At 46.3% G+C, this 19,775-nt stretch overlaps 1 protein-coding gene across 1 annotated transcript; it reads left to right on the top strand.

Moving 5' to 3' along the window:
- The first annotated feature begins 2,791 nt into the window (after positions 1-2,791).
- SPP2 (secreted phosphoprotein 2) lies at positions 2,792-19,770 on the top strand. The gene is made up of 7 exons (XM_069467014.1): positions 2,792-2,978; positions 3,074-3,198; positions 9,057-9,179; positions 10,090-10,206; positions 13,523-13,577; positions 14,329-14,379; positions 16,523-19,770. Exons 1-7 carry the CDS (start codon positions 2,912-2,914, stop codon positions 16,606-16,608), a joined length of 624 nt encoding a protein of 207 aa, XP_069323115.1. The 5' UTR covers positions 2,792-2,911; the 3' UTR covers positions 16,609-19,770.
- The last annotated feature ends 5 nt before the right edge of the window (positions 19,771-19,775 follow it).

Here is a 19,775-nt window from a genome sequence, read left to right as displayed (position 1 = left end):
AAACAAAATCAATAGCCCTGTGCTGGCAACATTATTTTATTGCTGTCTCTTTAATCTCCTCTCCTCGTTTGCAATTACTTTTATTACTGCTGCTCATTTGATGAGACCGTGGAGTTTGGAGCCAGATGGTGCCATTAGTTAAATCTGAAAGACTCTAATGGAATTGAGTTCAAAGCAGGTTAAAAGTAATAGAATTACAAATTTTGGTGGTCATGACCTAATAGAACACTGCTCTGTGTACCTGTTACACGCCAGAAATTAGTGCAGGCTTCCAGCAGAAAGATGTGGATTCAAGTTCAGAGAGACCAAAGTGTGCTCACTGACTCATTCACGCAACAAATATTTGATTGTATTCCTATCTGGGTGCTTCAGTATAACATGAACAAGACAGCCCCAATGCTTGCCCCATGGAGCTTGTAGTCTGTTAGAGGAGAAAGACAGTACTGAGCAAACAAGCAAGATCAGTAAGCATTGTGGTAAGTGCCAGGCAGGGAGAAGCAGACAGCTGCCGTGGAGGGGTAGAGGATAGAGCAGTTTAGGCAGGTGCTTGATCGGGCTGGAGAAGCTCTCTGGGGAGGTGCTGTTTAAGCTGAGACCTGAATCATAGGAAGGAGCTCATGTTGGGGGAGCAAGAGGAATGTCATTACTGCTTGTCAGAATGGACAGCAGGTGCAACAGCCCTGGGATGGAAAACATTTGGTGTTCCCGAGAAACACAAGGACACCTAGTGAGGAAGGTAGGATGACCAGAGAGGAGGCTGGGGAGTGGCCAGGAACTGCTGGACCCAGAGTTGTGGTTGAGTGGGCTGGGTGGACATTGAGGCTCTGAGATTATGCAGGGGGTTAAATACACCTCTGTGCCACAGTGCTGATGAATAAGATTTGTGGAAAGAAAGGCTTTGACTCAGGGAGGCAAATACCCAGGGAGCAGCACTACCCGGTCAATATGCGAAGTCTTCCAAAGCATGATTTTGCCCCTTTGTGAAAAGGGCAGGCAAAACCAAGGCAACACTTTGATGATTCAAGTCGCCTTACGTAGTAGCAATAATTTAAACTTTGCATCGCTGCCCTTCCTGTAGAGTACAGCTGTTGTGTCTAAGTCTCCTCCTCCTCCTCGTTGGTGATGATGTCTGGCCTGCCTTTGAGGAACATCATTGTGTCCCACCATGTCCCTTGGCAAATGGCTGCAGTCCCCTCCCCGGAGCTTCTGTTCTTTCTTCCTGGGCTGAGGCTCCTTGTCTCCCAGTGGATGAGTTTGCATCCATCAAGGCCAAGTTCAAAGAGACACATGACCTCATGGGCACTGGGCTTGAGGGGAGAAAACAAACTGCCAATGTCCCCAGTATCTCCAAGAAGTCTTTCTTCAGCCCCTCTCTGAATTCTTACAGGGATTTATGCTCCCTTTGTCGGCACTTACATGTGCCTTGTTTACGGAGGGCAAACTAGACTATTGGTTCTCATAAGATATTGTCTGGACCTTTGGCTTTACGTATAGCAGGTAATAAAAATATTAATTGGATTGCATTCTTATTAGTAGCCACCATTCATTGAGCAATTAATTTTCCAAGCACGCTTCTGAGGCTGTTTAATCCTTACGTGATAGCTGATTGGATGTGTCAGTGTGGCTGAGTAAGTACTCAGATATATTGTCAAACACTGTTCTAGATGTTTCTGTGAAGGTAGATTTAAAATGAGGTTAACATTTACATTAATAGACTTTGGGTGATGCAGACAACCCTCCATTACGTGAGTGGGCGTCATCTGTTGGTTGAAGGTCTGAGTAGAAAAAGACTGACCTCCCTCTCCCCACCCCACCCCCTCCCCGGCTCCCCCAGCAGGAAGCAGGTCTGCCTTTGGATGGAAACTGCAATTCCTGCCTGGGTCTGCAGCCTGCCAGCCCGCTGTGCCCGTCTCCATACCCGTGTGAACCAGTTTCTTAGAATACATCTCTCTCTGTCTTTCTCTGTCCATGTTGTTGGTTCTTCGTCTGGAGAATCAGGACTAATAATGCACCCGATGTCTAGCCATTTGTGCCCATTCCATAGATGAGGAATTGAGGTTCTGAGGAGTTGAGCACCGTGCCCAGGGCTACACACCTAGTAAGGGGAAGAGCCAAGATCCCACTCAGGTTTTCCTGAGTCACAACACGGAGTGGCTTCCTGTGCATGAAATCATTTTTGTGAGAACACAGTGACCTACCTATAACACAAACTGTGTTTCCTACAAAGTATCTCACCTTTTTAATGATTCACAAACTGCCTTGGGATCTCATGGTGTGAGAGAATCATCAATATGTAAATACCTTATTATCCTGGTGACGGGCAGAGGTGTCCAGTAGCAGAGAAGGCTGCCTAACAGCATTGTGTGTCCTGCATTTTTACTGCACATGTACTTGTTTGGAATATTTAAGACTCCTGTATAAAATTGTCTTTTTTAAAGTCATAATTTCTAAAAAAAAAAAAATCTTGAAATACCCACACTATTTTCATAAACAGTCAGCTACAAGACCTTTAGGAGCATGAGAGGGAACCAAATAGGCAACAGTTTAAAAGGAACCATTATGTGGAATATAAGATTACATCCCCACCCCCCAAACATTAGAATAAAATAGAGAGAAATGAACAGCACACGCAGAGTCCTGAACCTCTTGGTGCCTTTTGCTGTGGGCTAAAGTCCCCTGGTGAGGTCTAAACTTCAAAAGTGGCCTCAAACTGGAACTTTTCCATAGGAAAAGTCAGCAGTAAACATTGACCCCAGGATCAATTGCTTCTGTTTAAGTTACAGACTGCGCCAATCAGAGAGAGCAGCCAGGCCGCATTTGATAAAGGCAGCTTCTCTTAGGAAGAATTGTCACCCCCAAACCCACAGAGAGACAACCTCCCTGGCTCCGAATTAAAATTCTTCCTCCCAGGATGGGGAAGACGGTGATGAAGATATTGATCGTGTTTGCTCTGGGAACGAACCACTGGTCCTGCTCAGGTAAGGTCCTCCGTGAGGTGCCCACCTGCTCTTACGGCGCGAAGCACCCTGGCCCACGTGCCCCGTCTCACTGTGCCCGTGTGCTTGCGTGTCAGGTTTCCCCGTGTATGACTATGACCCGTCCTCCCTGAGGGAAGTCCTCAGGGCCTCTGTGGCGAAGGTGAATTCCCAGTCCCTGAGTCCGTATCTGTTCCGGGCGTTCAGAAGCTCACTGAAAAGGGTAAGCGCAGATCAAGTCTTCTCTGCTCCTCTGCAGACTGCTTTCCGTCTCGTCCCGTGCCACGTTGTACTCTTTCTTTTGTTTTTCCAGTTTAAAAAAGGTCATAGCTAATTATCTCTTTCATACTGTTTTTTTTTTTTTTTTACAGAGATAGGATTTCATTACAGTTTTTGTCATGAGGCTCTGAAAGCTACTTTTGACGACTGACTCTTCTGCTGTTTTCTTCCCTCTGAACCTGTCTTCTGTTTCCCTGCGTTCTGCTTCCGTCCTTGAAGTCCTCATGGCTGTTCCTGAGGTGTTTTGTTAAGAGCTTCTCACTTATTGGAAATAAGCCTCCTTTCAAATTCAGCAGCTCTCCTCCTAATGCTTACTGGAACTAAATTCTGGCTTTTGAGCCAAATAAATCCACCTTCTTTTGTCAATTAGGTAATATCCTGCTTCCTTTTATCCTTAGAACCAGGGAAAGAGGAGCTTCCTTGGGCTTCCAGTGACTATGTCTGTGACGGGCAAGGACGGATGTGTACAAACGTCCTTCACGGGAACTGAGGAACAGACGCGGCAAGTGGCCGCCCTCCCTCCTGTTCCCCAGGGAATTTTGCAGCCTGGTTATTGTCTTCATGCGGCTCACTTGGAAGTGGGAACAGAAATATCCTCAAGCAAATTTAGGTTAAGGTAGGAGGTAAGGGAGGTTCTAGAAAGTCACAAGTCTTAGGAATGATATCTCTGTGGAGCCAGGTGGCATGGGAATAAGAACAGAGACGTGGCCAGGAGTCCAGGTGGCGGCCACTCCGCGCAGAGGCCAGACGGCTGCTGACTCCGCTCTGCCTGCTGTTCCTGTCTTCTGTTCCTCCTGGTGCCTCTGACGCCCACGCTTAGCTCGTGCCCTCTGCTGCTCTGTCGAGCACTGGGTCATGGTTTCCCAGCCGTCATCTGCAAATACAGTATATTCATCTGGGTCTTCTTCAGAAACAGCTCAGATTCTCTTTTCCAGATTCCAAGGAAGTTAATCAAATTGTCCCAGGCGTCTTTTCTAGTTGGGTCATAGGCCATGAAGACTATGGGCAATGCTTTACTTAGGTGCCCATCCCAGAGCCAGGCTGCCATGGCCAGAGTGGGGTGTCCCGGACCTGGACGCTGCGGTGCGGGGGCCCTGCAGCAGGTGTGTGGTCCACTGCCGAGCTGCTGCTGGAAGAGGACTGGACCAGAGGAAAGAGCCCCTTCCTTGTGCACTGCTTGCGTTGGCTTCCAAATGCCACTTCCACTGGCGTCTAATGAGATGCACTTGCGGTGTTGGGAATCGATGTCTCCTTGCCAAGCTTGTAGATGAGCAGTTTAAATTTACTCGCTCACTACAGAAGGAAAGTTAGTAGTTAACTAAATGGATAAGAGAATGAGGACAGATCCTGAGAGAACTGATTACTGATGCTGCAAATCTGGCCTGTGGGAAGGGGCTGTTGTGAGACACAGCCCCCTGGGCACGTTCCGGTGTGCGCCGTCTCGGTGTGGGCACGCAGACCTGAGCCCCGATGCATCTAAAAATACACGCATCGTATGGGATTCTTAATGGGCACGTAAATAAGGGATGCCTCTCCGCTCCGGACGCGGCTCCTCTACCTGCAATCTGCCTGTTCTTGCCTCTCCCCAGTCTTTTCGGATTATTCAAATTTATTGATTAATCTACCTTCACTGTGTCCTGTCCTTGAAAACTCTCTCTCTTCTCCCATTGGGAGGAAGACCCTTCCCCCTTTAATTTCTTCTGGTGATATTTCTTTCCTCTTGGGAGTATTTCAGCTTTTGCTTTATGTTGTATGTGTTAACCGTATCTTCTACGAACACCTTATAGATGGCTTCAAATATGCCAACTTTTTCCATCTAATAGACAGGGGAGATGCACCAAGTGAACATGTCGCTAGTAAACATCTGGAGAAATATTCAACCTCTCTCTCTAATAGAAAGAAAAAAATCACAGTTCAAATAACAAGGCGAAAAGGAAGAATAACAAGGTAGAAGAATGAGGTGAAAAAGAAATCTCAAACACTGTTAGAGAGCTTGTAATTTGGTAAAATTATCTTTGAAAAGCAATTTGGAAATATGTGTTAAACATATTTACAAGCATGTTAAACATTAATATCAGTAAATATTTTTAACTTTTGATCACATGGTTTCACTTCCAAGAATATGTGCAAAGGAAATAAGTGGTTTAGTCATGTGTACATATGTGCGGGTATTTTGGGGTAGAGTTCGGTGGATTTTGGGAGAAGGGTCGAGACCTTCTACTGCATCCCTGAGTTTGCTTAATAAGCCCAGTGATTCTCGACCCAGGTTGCCCATCAGCATCACGTGGGAGCTTTAAATATTCCTGAAATATCGATCATGAAATGATCATCCCATCATGATCGACTAATGAAATCCCAGCCTCTGGGGCGGGGGCTCATATTCTTAAATGCTCTCGTGCTCAGTTAGTAACCACCGGATCAAATACTCTTGCAATGGATTTCAAGTTACTTACCTCCCGGGCTCCCGTCCTTTCTGAAGAAAGGACGAGAAAGGCTGAGGTTACGTGACTTCAGCCCTGACGGTCTCCTGCTCCAGCCTCCACATTAGGCTCGCTCAGAGCAGAGAGCGGAAAGGTGGGCACAGGCCCTGTACGGGGGCCGAGGAAGTGTTGGGGACAGACCGGGCTGTGCTTTCACAGAGCTCAGACTCCACTGGGGAAGGAGAAGGAAGCAGGGGAGGGCATGCAATTAAATACTCAGGTTATTTCAGGCAGTGGCGAGTACCGTGGGGAAAACGAGACAGGTGGGCGGATGGACAGACCTGGGCTGGGGCGGCAGTCAGATGGGGTGGTCTCCACCGAGGCTTCATATTTGAGCTGAGACTCACTCTGGTGACAAGGTGTTCCAGCCCTGGGAAGACCTTTTGAGGGAGAACTGGGGTGTGCTGGGCAGAGCCAGTTGGACGGCTCTGAAGGACAAAAGGGCTTGAGAGAGCATCTGGCTGGAGTCAGGAGGGTGAGGCCAGAGCGGTGGGCGTGAGTGGGACGTGCCTAGGTTGCGATGGTGAGGAAATACCTTTGCAGAAACATCCAGAATAATGTTTGACCCAATATCTGGGCACCTGGGCCTAGCCACGTTGGCACATAAGATTAATCACTACAATTGCCAAAATGGAATTGTTATGGGTCTTTTGTTGTTTATTTGAAATAAAAAAAAAACAAAATAGGATCTTACAAAAAATTAGAAAATACAAGAAAGAGCAAACCCAAAATAGCCACATTGTCCATTTCTCTGAGACACTCAGTGTAAACTCATGGGAGGATATCTCTTCAGAGCTTTTTCTCTTCATATGTAGATAGAAAATAATTTTTTAAAGAAAAACAGGACCATACTATAATATTGATTGTAAATTACCACAATCTATTGCAGCCAGTAAGACGGGGTTTTGAATTCCTTGTTGCTGGGCATTTGGGCCGAGAGCAGAAATGTACCAGCTGAGAATGGGTTCAAATGAAACAGCAAAAATGTCAGGTGTTTCTCCACATTGTTGAAAGAGTGCTTAACAGTGCTTAAAGATGCAAAAGAGGTTGCATCTCACAGTTCAATAAAATGACCTGTACTCAAGAAACCTGCATCTTCCTATTTCCCCCTGAGCTGCGGCGCTGCTGGTTTGCGTTCGTCTCGCTGCTTTGCGGCAAGCTGCCGGGCGGGATCGGAGGCGCAGAGCCCCAGACAACGGCTGCAGGTGATGGGAGAGGTTCTTATTTTTTAACTTTTTTACGAGACTCAGATTTAATACCGAGTATGTTAAAACTGTAAATAAATGAGGTAGTAAGTAATGGTGAGGTTGAGATTTTGTTTCTACCTGTTTTCAGAAAATTCTATGTTTATTAACACTTATTGCAATATCCTGTGCTAGAAGACATGAAGACACCCATCCTAAGCTTGGAGTTTGTCATATTTTTCTAAACCAAAGTTCCCTACATGTGCCCTTATCCCCTCCCGGTAGGTGGTCTGGGCTCTCACAGAGTGAGCTCGCTCCTCATGGGCAGCGGGTTGAGTGTGTTGCTGACGCCAGTTGCCACAGGTGGGCTTTGGAACCCAGAGGGAAGACGTGATGTGCAGCCCGGGGGTGTTGTCACGCACTGGACGTGGTGGGCTCCCCAGTGGCCTCCTGCTACCATCTTGCTCCTGCCGCATTCTGTTCCCCTTGCAGCAGTCCTGGTGACTCGGTCGTACCTCTTAAAACCTTCTGATAGCTTCTCATCCTCGAGCATGAAATCTAAACACCTCCCCGTGGGCTACGAGACCGTAACATGTCTGACACGCCCACCTCTCCAGCGTCAAGTGTATGGGGCTCCCCTTGGTCCTGTCGTTCCAGCCACAAGAGTCGGACTTGTCCCCGCCCCAGGGCATTGGCTCTGCTTTTTCCTCACACGATGGGCCCCTTCCCAATCTTCAAGTCTCAGCTTAAATTTCCCTTCCTTGGGAGGATTTTTCTGGCACTTTCTCTACAGTAGCTGCTTTCTCCCCTCACCCGCATTGCCTTTTTGCTGCTGTTTTGCTGTTTTATTCATAGCACCATAACTATCTGGATCGTGTTTAGTTTTCTTTAACATGTTTACTGTGTGTGTGACTCCCCTCTGGAACCTGAGCTTTGTGGCCTCGTCCCTGCTCTGTCTCTGGTGCTGAACACACGGCAAGCACATGATACATCACGACTGAGTGTCAGCAGAGCCTCCCAGATCTGTCAGGAAGTTTAGAAGCCTCCCCCAGTACCCCACTCCCGTGGAAAAGACTAGAAGATCATGTAAACCCACTCACGGGTCAGATCTGCTCCCGCAGGACGCTGGGGCAGGTCACACTCCGTACAGCACAGATGCCCTCGCCACTGCATCACTTATCTCAGGAATTAAAAATCATGGAGCAGACTTTTAGGAAAAGGACACTTAAAAACATATGGGGTTGATTCTTATCATTTGTGGCAGTTACGTGCTATAAAATCACCACTAATGAACGTGGAACCACTGCTCCTACGAGAAATAGAGGTTGGGTTTCCCTGAGCCTCGGGCCACAGCACTTTCACCAACTCATCAATACCAACCTTGTTGCGGTGAGTTCCTGTTTAAAGATGACTAATTTCATATATACTGTTGATTCATTAGCATTGAACTCGTGCCCACGGCACCGTAACTCACGCCTGAACAAAGCCTGCCTAACACGTCCTTTCTCCGTGAGGCACATCACAGCGTCTTGCGCTTCACAGCACTAGACAGCTCTGCAGCACGAGGCCTGGGGGCATTTTAAACACCGAAATCACCAACAGGAAGCACAAAAATGCAAGAAGCCCGACACTACATAGGCCACAGAGAGCACACTTGTCTCCAGTACAAGAACCGAGCAAGAAGTCAGGGCATCTCCTTCTCTGACAGCTGGGAACATGCACTTCAGGAGGCTCCAATTTTTCACCACTCTTCACTTGTCACGAATGATTGCACAAGTGCTGTAAGCATCGGTCTTGGGGCTACACATACGTTTTAGTGAGGAGGGGAATTAACCATATGGGATCCATGCGTAATGAGGATCAACTGTATTAATAAATGTACGTGGTTAGAAGCAATACTGACCTTGGAGTTAGGACACTTACATTCCGGTTCCATTTTTGTCACGAAAGTACTGTTTGACTTTGATAAATCACTTTTCCCCTCTGGTCTTCACAAGGAAGGCACGGAACTGGGCGATTGCTAAGATAATTCACAGCTTTCACGGTGATTTGTTTCTCATTGGGCGGAGAGAATTGTTTCTGGCACCGTGAACTTTAGAAACACAACTGTTGCAAACCGACACTTTGTTTTTATGAAGGTTGAGGTCCTGGATGAGAACAATTTGATCATGAGTCTAGAGTTCAGCATTCGAGAAACTACGTGCAGGAGAGATTCCGGAGAAGATCCTTCCACGTGTCCCTTCCAAGGCAGCTACTTCGTGGTGAGTGTGGGGGAAAGTGCCCGGTCCCAGAAACCACCCCAAGGGAGAAAGCCTCACCTCGTCCATGACTTGGAGTCAGGCAAAGAAAGAGCTTGGCTGTTGCCTGGGTGGCATCTGGCCACACCACTAACTGTGTCAACGGTGTCCCCTGGTGGGGCAGTGTCGTCCAGTGGTTGATGACTTGGGCCCCTGAGCTGTGGAGTCTGTGGTCCTGCCATGTGGTGTTATTTTGTAGTCAACTGTTGAATGTCACCTGTCTCCCCTACTGGTTCAGGCTCCGTGATACCAGGAACATGGCATGTTCATTTTTGTATACCCCGTGACCAGAACACAGTACAACGCTTAGTCAACACCCATGGGCAGGAATCCTGTCTGAACACGGCAACGCTGTTATTCAAAATTTGCTTGCCATAGTGTTTGCATTCGGGTGTACGAGCTCTCGGGGTTTTGTTATTATACTTAAAAAAGGATTGGTTTGATTATTTGTTCCATCAAACTTTTCAATGCGACTCTGTTTTACAAAGGACCCAGACCAAAGTGTCACAAATGTCTATTTCTAATGACATCTGAGGACAAAGGAGAGGAGATTGAAGTCCTGTGGGGGCCTTACCATTTCTTTTTGTTCGAATGGGAATGGACTCAAGGCGGCCCACTCAGCACTGACAGAGGAAAAGTGTGCTTCTCCCAGAGACTTGTAATGTATCCAATGCTGAAGAGATATTTAAATATTTCCCTTGTTTCTGCTTAGGTCTTGAGAAATTTTTCATTTTGGAAAAAACGAAAAACCTTGGTGAATGTTCCCTTTCTTCATCATTTTGTCAAACCTGACAGTACTGCATGATTTATTGGACAGAGACTAACCCTTTTTACGAGCAGCTGAAGATATAACTCACCGTTTTGCCTTTTCCAGCCGACAGCCGTCTGCAGAAGCACCGCGCAGGTGTCCGGCGAGCAGGTGCGGGACGTGCGGGCTCGCTGCAGCTGGGCGGCCTCGTCCTCCATGTCCGAGTCTCTCAGCAGCGAGGAGGTGGGACCAGGGCCTTGTCTCCTCCCAGAAAGCGCCTCGTGGGGTCTGTGGGGGGGGGGGTGCGAAAAGCAGAGTGGATTGACAGGGTAGCTGGATCGCCACTCGGGAGGGAGTAAGCATCACTCTGCTCACACAGTTGCGTTCTCCCTGGTGCCCCCGCAACCTCACTGCCCATTTTCCGTATCCCCGACTTCTCCCAGCCTATCTTTGTGTGTGAGCTCTCTCTCCCTCTCTCCCTCTCTCCCTCTCTCCCTCTCTCTCTCTTCCCTTCCCCGTGACTTGGGGCATGATCTTGAAGTAACAGTCAGCAAATCTTCACAGCTTTCGATTTGTGTACCTCCTTGGCACTGTGATTTAATGGCATGAAAAGGGGAATTTTTGTTGGACCAACATTCAAAACTATTCCCCAGCTCTGCTGTCTGGGTGAGGAAACTTAACCTTCACGTAACCCTCATGACCCACAGCTTCCTCATCTGTTAAACGCCAGTAATAACGCCAGCAATTACGACCTGGTCCTCATAACGACCAGGTTGTTGAGAGAGCCAGGTAAGTTGATGGCCCAGTGCCTGGTGCATAATAGATGCTCAGTGAACGGCAGGATACTTTTTCCCCCTCAGTTGCATTAAAAGTGATTTGCAATAATACTTTAAAATTGATAATATATACATTTCTGACTTGCGATTATATTACATATTTGTCTTACTAGACTTTATGTCTCACGACAGCCGGGGATGTTTGTTTTTGTCCGTCTTCCGTAATGTTTCATACAGAGTAAATACTCAGTAAATACTTGAATGAATACAAGAAAATTCATTCAATAAGTATTTACTGCACAAGAGTACAATACGAAGAGGCAGCCTCTTTAAATTAGGGCTAAAAACTAATGACTTACTTTATTTATTCATTCATAATTGGATAATATTCTACACAGGTATTTTAAAAATATTTCTGTCATTATGCAGGTGAATCTGTCCTACAACATCTTAGATTCTTATTCAATTTTTAAGATTTAATTCTGTAGTGACAATTACATTAGAAGAGTATAAAACTTCAACTTCAAGAATTACACATAAAAGTTAATTTTCTCATTCAATTAACATACCCACACCTTAACTATTGAGTCTAGAAGGCCATTTTCGAACAGAAAGTGACGAAGCTCGTGACTGAGAAACTCCTATCACAGAGGACGGTCTTATTGGTACAAAGAGAAGTTTGCGCAGTTTCTTAGGACTTTCTCCACAAAAATTTTTAGTTGAGCGTAAACTTACTGATTGATTGTGTTCACACTGGCAACCTTTGAGGTAAATTCCCAGGTGATTTTTGAGCTTGTCGTAGAGCCATAGTGCAAGGGCCTTCTGTTCTTAGTGCTATTAATAGCTCCGGCAAGCACCAAAGGGCTTCTTTTCTAGACTCTATTAAAATATCCAGGAAGTCAGATATGTTTCCCAGTAACACACTCACACATGTGTGGGCCCAGTTAACACAGAAATGATGACACGGGCCAAGCACGTGGTATTCTGTTAGTATTGATTTCTGTGGTTTATATGAGAAAAAGAGACCGAGGGGAGCAAGGGAAGCACAGTCCCAGGCTTCCTCCCTTGGGGAGAAGGTGTCCGTGAAGCAGGAATTGCCCTGACTACTGGCGAGCGCTTGGGACCACATAGCGAGAGGAATGAACGTCGTGCAGGGCAGACAGAGCTTCTGGAGGGAAGCGTGTTCAGAGCAAGGACTGGAGGGTAGGTGCGAGTCAGACACAGGGCACAGGGTGTGCAGGGGAGGGAGGAAGGGTGTCTCAAGCACGGGAAATCACATGAGCATGCCCCGAAGAGTGAGGGAAGTGGGGGGTCGGAATGGAAATCCATTATAGCTGGAATAAGCAAATATGGGCAGAGAGGCACAGGTGGGGCTAGAGGTGACCAACAGCAGGTCACCTCGGGGATTCCTGCCTTTATCCTCATGATGGGGGGCTACTGAAGGGCTGTAGGTGTGTGCGGGTGCAGGGGAGGGTGAGAGAACCAGATGATGCATAGACTGGAACCAGGTGAGAACAAACAGGAGGTCCAGGAGAGGTGAGAGAGAATGCTGATTGGAGCTAGGGTCTAGTGGCACTAAAAGTCGAGAGAAATGGGTTCTAGTTCATTCTGTGATCTTTAATACAGAATTAATTTAATAGATGGCCACCTAATTTAACCCCTCTTCCATCTCTGCTTTGGAAAGTTGATTGTCATTGCACAACCCGCAAATCTGTTGCAACTTTCTAATGGCGTAGTGAGGATCGCAGCGAAGACTCTGATGTTAAGTTAGCCCCAGGAACAAACCAGATTTTAGAGTAAACTCCCAGGTGGCTTGTCCTTAAAAATGAGGAGATCATACAGAAATATGAACAAAGTTATTAAAAAATTCCAAAATTAAAGAATTTTGCAATTCAAAGGAAAAGGAAGAAAGCAGATAGAGATTTCAAGTAAATCCTGGCAACTCTGAAATGGATTTCTTACACGAAACAGAGGGAAAACAATAGAAAACAGCTGTAAACCATTTTTAATGAAATACATGGTGACATTACCAACATGAAAGACAATAAACTAGGATGAATTTAGTCACAGAACAAATAATTCATTGTTGGGAGAAGGAAATAGAAGAAATAAAACTGAGAAGAATCCCAGAGTAATGAAAATAAAGATCACTTGTAAAACACAGACTATAGAAGAATTTCCAGAGGAGGGAATATAATGTAAAGAAAGATAGAAGTCATGGAGTAGAAGCCCCCAAATCCAAATTATGACTAAAACAGACTTAGATCAACTGGAATGTATCTGATAAGGACATAATGACAGAAAATGTTGCAGCCCAGACTCGTGGCAGGAAAGCTGTGTGGGCCAGGCAGCCACCTTACTGTGTGACTATCACAGGGACTTTCAGTGATTTCATGAAAACTTCTTACGGATATCTCTTCCTACTGAACATATTATGGGGACTTCATAAAAAGAAAACTCTGAAATTGGACCCAAACTCAGTCTATTTGCAAGTCTGCATAACAAAGTTCCGTCTTTCTGGTCTGCAACATTTGGGCTACATTCTGAGTCTAGTGGAAAGCTTTTGGTCAATTTGAACTTCATGTAAGTTGCTCTTCCCCACATACTTTCTTAAACATACATGTTTGATATCATATGAAATTATTTAATATAATATATTGTCTTATGTCATTAAAAATGAATTCTATGTCAGAGTCTTCCAGATAACATTTACACTTTTTACAGTGTCTTTCTGTTTTCTCTCTTTCATGTGCTTAAAAATACCGATGCCTAAATTTCTTTAGATGATTTTCGGGGACATGTTAGGATCTCATACGTGGAGAAATAATTATCTATTTGGTAAGTTAAGATCCGTTCTTTTTAATTTTTTTTTTTTCTTGAAACAAACCTCATATTGAGGCTCTTTGTTACTGAATCATTTAAAATTAGAAATATCTATATATAGCCTTTGAACAATTACAGTAACTATAAAAAACTAACATTTTGTTTTGCTTTTGCTTGTTTCTTATCACTAGGTAATAATGATACAAACTATTCATTTAATGTACTTTTTTCTATCTACAACAGAGCTTTTCCGTACACAATTCCATTTGATGACCCTAATGTCTCTGTTGAATAGGCTGAGCCAATATTGGTTTTCCCCTTAAGTGGGTCCCCTAATTTGATCATGCTTGTTCCCTCTGGGGTGTACTACCTGAGTTATAGGGCCCAGATATGCAATAATGTGTAGCTGGCAAGATCAGGACTAAACCTCATCTGGCGGGTTGAGGCTGAACTCTGTAATCCTCCAGCCGCGCAACTAGAGCTGACCATCTTTTCGAGTGCCTTGGTTGGAGGAGAACGGGCTCTCCTTTTTCCCTGCTTACATGGCCTCTAATTTGAAGAGAGATTGGGTCAGTGCTCCAGGATTTAGGAGTCCTTTTTATGTTCCTGGAGCTTTTTCCTTTAGTGCTGATGGTGGCAAAACTCTGTGGTGATCTCCCACTGCTTCTTTGCTTAAGACACATATTTGTGAAATCAATAATAAAATCATACAACCTTCTGGAAATAGGGAGAGGGGTCTTGTCTTATGGCTGTTACTGTGTTACAGGTCTCATTTCTGATGAATCCAGAGGTGGACAGTTTTATGATCGGTCACTTGGTAAGTGGTCTGTCCCCTGCTGCAGGACACCACCAGACCTTTCTCTGATCAATCCAGACTCTGCTGAGAAATCCTATTTCATAGGAGTCAAATCTCTGAAATACAAAATATAAGTGAAAATGAAAAGAATAGTGATGTACAAACTTGCTTTGCAAATCAATAAAAAGGTAACCTTGAGGCACTAACCCGCTTAAAAGTTACCAAGAATGAAAATATCAAATCTGGTTCCGCAAATCAGCATGGACCTTTTTCCTGCCCCACTCGGAAGCACTTTTTGAATAGCCCGAACTCTGATGATCTTTTTGCCATACTCGACGAAACTTCTCAGTAAGTGGATGACACTAGCAGTTATTTTGTCCCTCCCCCGAACAGATCAGTTTTCTCACATCGTCTACACGATAGCTCTGTACACCAGGTGTGTTGTCTGCTTGTAATAACTCGTGGCATTAACTGGCACATACAAAATGCTTACCCCGTACACAATTTTCTCCTCCAACTTTACAACCATCCTGTGGGGCAGCACTGTGTTCTTTCCCATTTTATAGGTGAGCAAATTGAGGCTTAGTGAATTTCGGCAACTTGCTGAGGCTACACTGCAAGGTAGGACTTTGACCCAGGGAGTGAACAGCAGAGACAGGTCTTTGATCAGACCTGCCATACTCTAGAGCCTGTGCTTGTTCCATGCTGCTTCCCAGAGGAATTGTGAAATCCACTGTTCAGTGTTTCTCATTAAAATAAATAACACATATTAATATTTCAATGAGCTTAATGTCTGATCTTCATTAGGCATACTCCAATTTATGTGAAGTGTTGGGCCTTACAATCTGAGGCTTGATTTTTAAAAATGCCTAGTTTTTATACCACCTCCAAGTTATCACTTTGGGAGAATACATGGTTACTATATCAGTATGACCACCGAGGAAACATTTTTATGAACACTTCTTTTGGAATTGCCTTCAGAACAATGGCCCATGGTTTTGAATCTGCAGTGGTGGCCAACATTTGCCCTCGGGTTTGATGTTGGAAAGAGCCAGAAGCTGTTTGGAAAAAAAATCTTATGTATCCAATTAATAACAAACTTGGGTGCCTTGGTTATCTATTGCTGTATATCAAATTACCCCCAAATGTAGCAGCTTAAAACAACAAACATTTATTATCTCATGGTTTCTGAGGGTCAAGAACCCAGGATTGACTTAACTGAGTGGTCTGGTTCGAGGCCTCTCACGAGGTTGCAGACAAGGACAAGATGGTGACCGGGGCTGTGGTCTCAGCCGATGCTCGACCAGGGCTGAAGTAGCCACTTGCAAGTGCACTCGGTTCTTCACGGGCTGTCGGACTGAGGGCTTCCGTTTTTCACCATGTGGCCTTTCCACAGGGCTGTCTGAGTGTCCTTAAAACACGACAGCCAGACTCCCCAGAGACAATGATCTGGGAGAGAGAAAGAATGAACGAGCAAGCAAGAAAGCACCTGAGACAGGGGCACACTCTTTTATAGCCTAATCCTGGAAGCCAGATATCATCACTTTCGCATATCTTGTTAATCCACCCAGACCAGCCTGGCCCAGTGTGGACAGCACCGCCCAGGAGGGTGAACCCCTGGGGGCCGGCTTGGAGGCTGGCCACCTCACTGGACAAACGCCATTTGGGACAAAATATTATGTGGGTATAAATTAATGTGGCCAATCCTTTTATATGTCTCAGAAGATATTTCTAAGATGAAATATCAGCACATATTGGGCCTTGGGGAGCGTCACTGACGCAGACGGGCAGCTGTCTTGGAGACTGCTTTGAACATGATGATTTAATTTAATTCAACAAATGTGAGTGACAAGCCCTGGGCAGATCCCATGGAGGACTGAAAGATAAATGTGGCAGTCCCTTCCCTCAGGGCTTCCAGCAGTGGCTGAGACATCACGCGTGTAATACGGAGCGGGGAGAGGTGAGCTCTGGGCAACACAGTGCAGGGGAGAGGAGGGCGAGCTGGCGGAGGGGGTGAGGCCGTCGCATCCTCAGGTGTCCTCTTGGTAACGGGCTCAGGCTACGCTGGCCGTGGCCCTTCCCGTTGATCTATAGTCACACAGTCCGTGTTGTCTTAGGCCTTGAGGTGACTGACAGAGCCTCTGTATCCCCTTTCTGTCCTTAGAGATCATGAGAAGGGTCCTTCCTCCTGGAAATAGACGGTACCCAAACTACCGGCACAGAGCGAGGATAAATGCTGGCCTTGAGTGACAGCCCCGAGGTAAGGGGACACCGCTAAACACACGGGTATTTAGAAATAGAAACTGCTGGAGTGAGTGCCTTCAAGCTGCCGGCCTCGGAACCTGTGACGTGCTGTTCAGGTCCCGTCCTCGCCTCCCCCAGTATCACCGTCTCTGCAGTCTCACGCGCCCGCGCTCTTTCTCCTCGGCGCTCGTGTCAGCGGCCACTGAGGTGACCGGTCTCTCGTCTTCAAGGGCAAACAGCAGCAGGGGAACAGCCCCTTCCTCTGACTCCTGTCACCCAGCCCACACCTGTCTTCCCGCTGCCTTCCTGACGCAGCTGTGGTCTCCGGCCGCTGCCTCCAGCCCCTCACCTCTCTTGCACTTTCCCCCTTTTTGCAAACTGGATTTTACTCCTTCCCATCCCTGAAATAATCTGATCTGGCTTCCTTTTCTTAATCTATAATTCAAATACCGTATTAACTCCTTAGCCCAATTCTTTCCATAGTCTATGGAGTATGCTGCTATCTCTTCCGCTTACTTGACTTTAACTAGTGCTGACGTGTAATTATTTCCAACTATGTGTCTCTTACCACGCTCCGTGCTGGCATCCAGGCCCTTATAGCAACCACCTATTGGAGGCCATTGCCGTGAGCATCCTGTGGGCCCCTGAAATTCGACTGGCTTCCTGCCAGGCTTCCCTTATCAGTGGATGGCAACCCCATCCACCTAACTGGCTCAAGCTAAAAACCTTGGGGACATGATTGACTCCTCGTCATCCTCCATCTTCTCGCACATCCACGGGGGGTCTGGTCTCGTTGATTTCACGGCACATTTTTCCTGGCATTGGCCCGTCATTTCACTGCCGTCACCACTGAACTGTGGATTGCATTCTTGCCTCCAGCCTGATCCCACACTCTCTACCTTGCATGTTGTCTTCAGGTTTATCATGAAACACAGAGGAGGCTCTGCTCCTGCCCCCGCAAACACTCGCTTCACCTGCGGGCTAAAGCGGAGGTGTGCGATAGCCAGACACTGAGCCGAGAGGAAGGGCAGGCTGTTGGCCCCGAGCTGCAGAAAGCCGGCTCAGCACACTCCCACGTGCACATGAATTTCCAGTCTCTAGGGATGGGATTGGAGCACAGGTAGCTGCCATGAAGGGCACCCTTGAAAGGAATCTTAAGATGCAATTATAGAAGTTCATTGAGTGTGTGGTCATTTTTCCTGCACTCACACAAGTTAATGATGAAGCCTGAGCTGTATAGTTTACATAACACTGCATGCTGTCAGGATAAAGTCCAAACTCCCGGCGTGGCTCACAGTGGCCTTCATGATCTGCCTCTGCCCACTGCTCCAGCCTCACCTCTCCCACGCCCCCTGCACCTCACTCCAGCAGCACTGAAGTCCTCCCCCTGCAGCCTCCACGGGGATCTGCTGCCTGATTAGCTCTGCCTGCCCCTCTGGGTCTCAGCCCAGTTACACCTTCCCTGCGGTGGTCTACACTGACACCGCAAACCATCACCACCAAATCAGCGATGATGTTCCCTTCTGGGCCTCCGTAGAGTCCTCATCACAGGGATCTGAGATTGTTTGTTTCCTCTCTGCCCATCCGACTCTACCAGCCTCCCCCTGGGCAGGGCTCAAGGAACCTCATCTGCCGTCCTGTCCCCCTGCCTGCCCACAGCCCGGCATGCTCAATGCGCAAGTGTGCAGTGGATGTTCTCTGGGTGCATGAAATCCTTCACTTTGGGTTCTTGAAATTTTTTACCAAAAAAAAATCAAGTAAGCATAATATAATTAATTTTTAACCACTGGAATTTGAAAGAAGTCAACTGACATTTGACTAAAATAGAAGGAAAATTCACCAGTGAGGCCGTCTTGGATAAAAGATGCAAATGGTAGGTTTTCTTTTCAATCTATGGTGCACTCTAAAAATAAAAACCAGCTTCAAACCGAGATCGAGAAACCAGTCATTATGAAGAAACAGACTCATCATATTCCTTTTTTATAAATGTAAATCATTTCTTTTTGCTTCACAGAGTACCCTGGGGGTGGGGAGGATAGAATTCTCAGTGGTTTGGCTGTATTTTGTTTATTAATAATACAATTATATTGGATATCTATACATATGTACAATATAAATGCATCATCTGATTTCTATAAAGAAATTGGTCACTTAAAACATGTCTTTTAAAAGGCAGCGCAGACTAAAGGCCGAATGCTGCTTGCCCTGGTCTGGACATTGACTTTGACTGGAGTCCCAGTTATGTCTCTGCCCTCCCGTGACCTTCAGAGCAGGTTTCCACCCTGTGCTCTGAGTTTCCTAGCATCACAGGGTGAGGCTGGCAGGGCCGGCACAGTGGGCCCAGCGAGGGGCCCGTCTGGCGGGGGTCTGAGCAGCCGGCCTGGCCCTGTGCCTGCTCTCCCACCCACGAAGGGTACCCAGTCCCCTGACTTCTCAGGGCGCAGTTCCTTCAAAGGCCTGTTACTATTTTTGACTTATTTTTGCCCCTACTAGAGCATGAACTCTTTGAAGATGCATTACCTTGTGGTCCTTACTAATTATTTTAGTTTTATAATAAGTAAAAATATCATTAATGATAGGTCTACATGAAATTATCAGTAACAGTACCCTTTGTTAACTTCATCATGCTAAGAGCAGCATATGGAATATAGTCAATCAGGCGGGGAAGGAAGAATAAGTGAGTGAATTCATGACCCAAACCAAAATCGATATTTTCAAATTGTGCAGGACATTTTCAGGAGCTCTTTGAGGGTGGACACTTGGGCCCATTTATTAGGGAATTCCCAGAGCCCTAAACACTGTTCTAAGGATTCCTTAAGGCTGGGAGAAAATGATTTACTGTATGAGAGTGGATCGTGAGATGTAATTTGAAACAAAGAGCTCTGAACATGTTTGGTGTTTGTTACTCTGAGAGAGGAAATGTGGACAATCAGGTTCCTGCTCTCTGTTGCAAGGAATCTCCTTGAGAGTCCTACCCGGTCTTGATCTCCGCCCCTGGAAAAGCTCTGGCTTTTCCATTACGTGGTGGCCAGAAGACCTCAGCACCCACCACAGCCGGGCGAGGACGCCCCTTCCTTTCCGTTGCTGTTGACAGAGTTCTTAACATGGCCCAGAGCAGCAGAGAAGGCAGTTCTGAATGAGGCGTTTTCAATAAGTGCATGGTGGAAAGAGTC

The sequence above is a fragment of the Eulemur rufifrons genome, chromosome 1, assembly GCF_041146395.1.
Source record: "Eulemur rufifrons isolate Redbay chromosome 1, OSU_ERuf_1, whole genome shotgun sequence".
Lineage (NCBI taxonomy): Eukaryota > Metazoa > Chordata > Mammalia > Primates > Lemuridae > Eulemur > Eulemur rufifrons.
This window is presented reverse-complemented; position numbering and strand designations above follow the sequence as displayed.

What these genes read in the sequence shown, in the direction of transcription:
- SPP2 (XM_069467014.1), top strand. Translation starts at nt 2,912, where the DNA reads ATGGGGAAGACGGTGATGAAGATATTGATCGTGTTTGCTCTGGGAACG. An exon ending in AGTCTCTCAGCAGCGAGGAG is followed by an intron (nt 10,207 to 13,522) that starts GTGGGACCAGGG and finishes AAATTTCTTTAG; the next exon opens with ATGATTTTCGGGGACATGTT. An exon ending in GTTTTATGATCGGTCACTTG is followed by an intron (nt 14,380 to 16,522) that starts GTAAGTGGTCTG and finishes TTCTGTCCTTAG; the next exon opens with AGATCATGAGAAGGGTCCTT.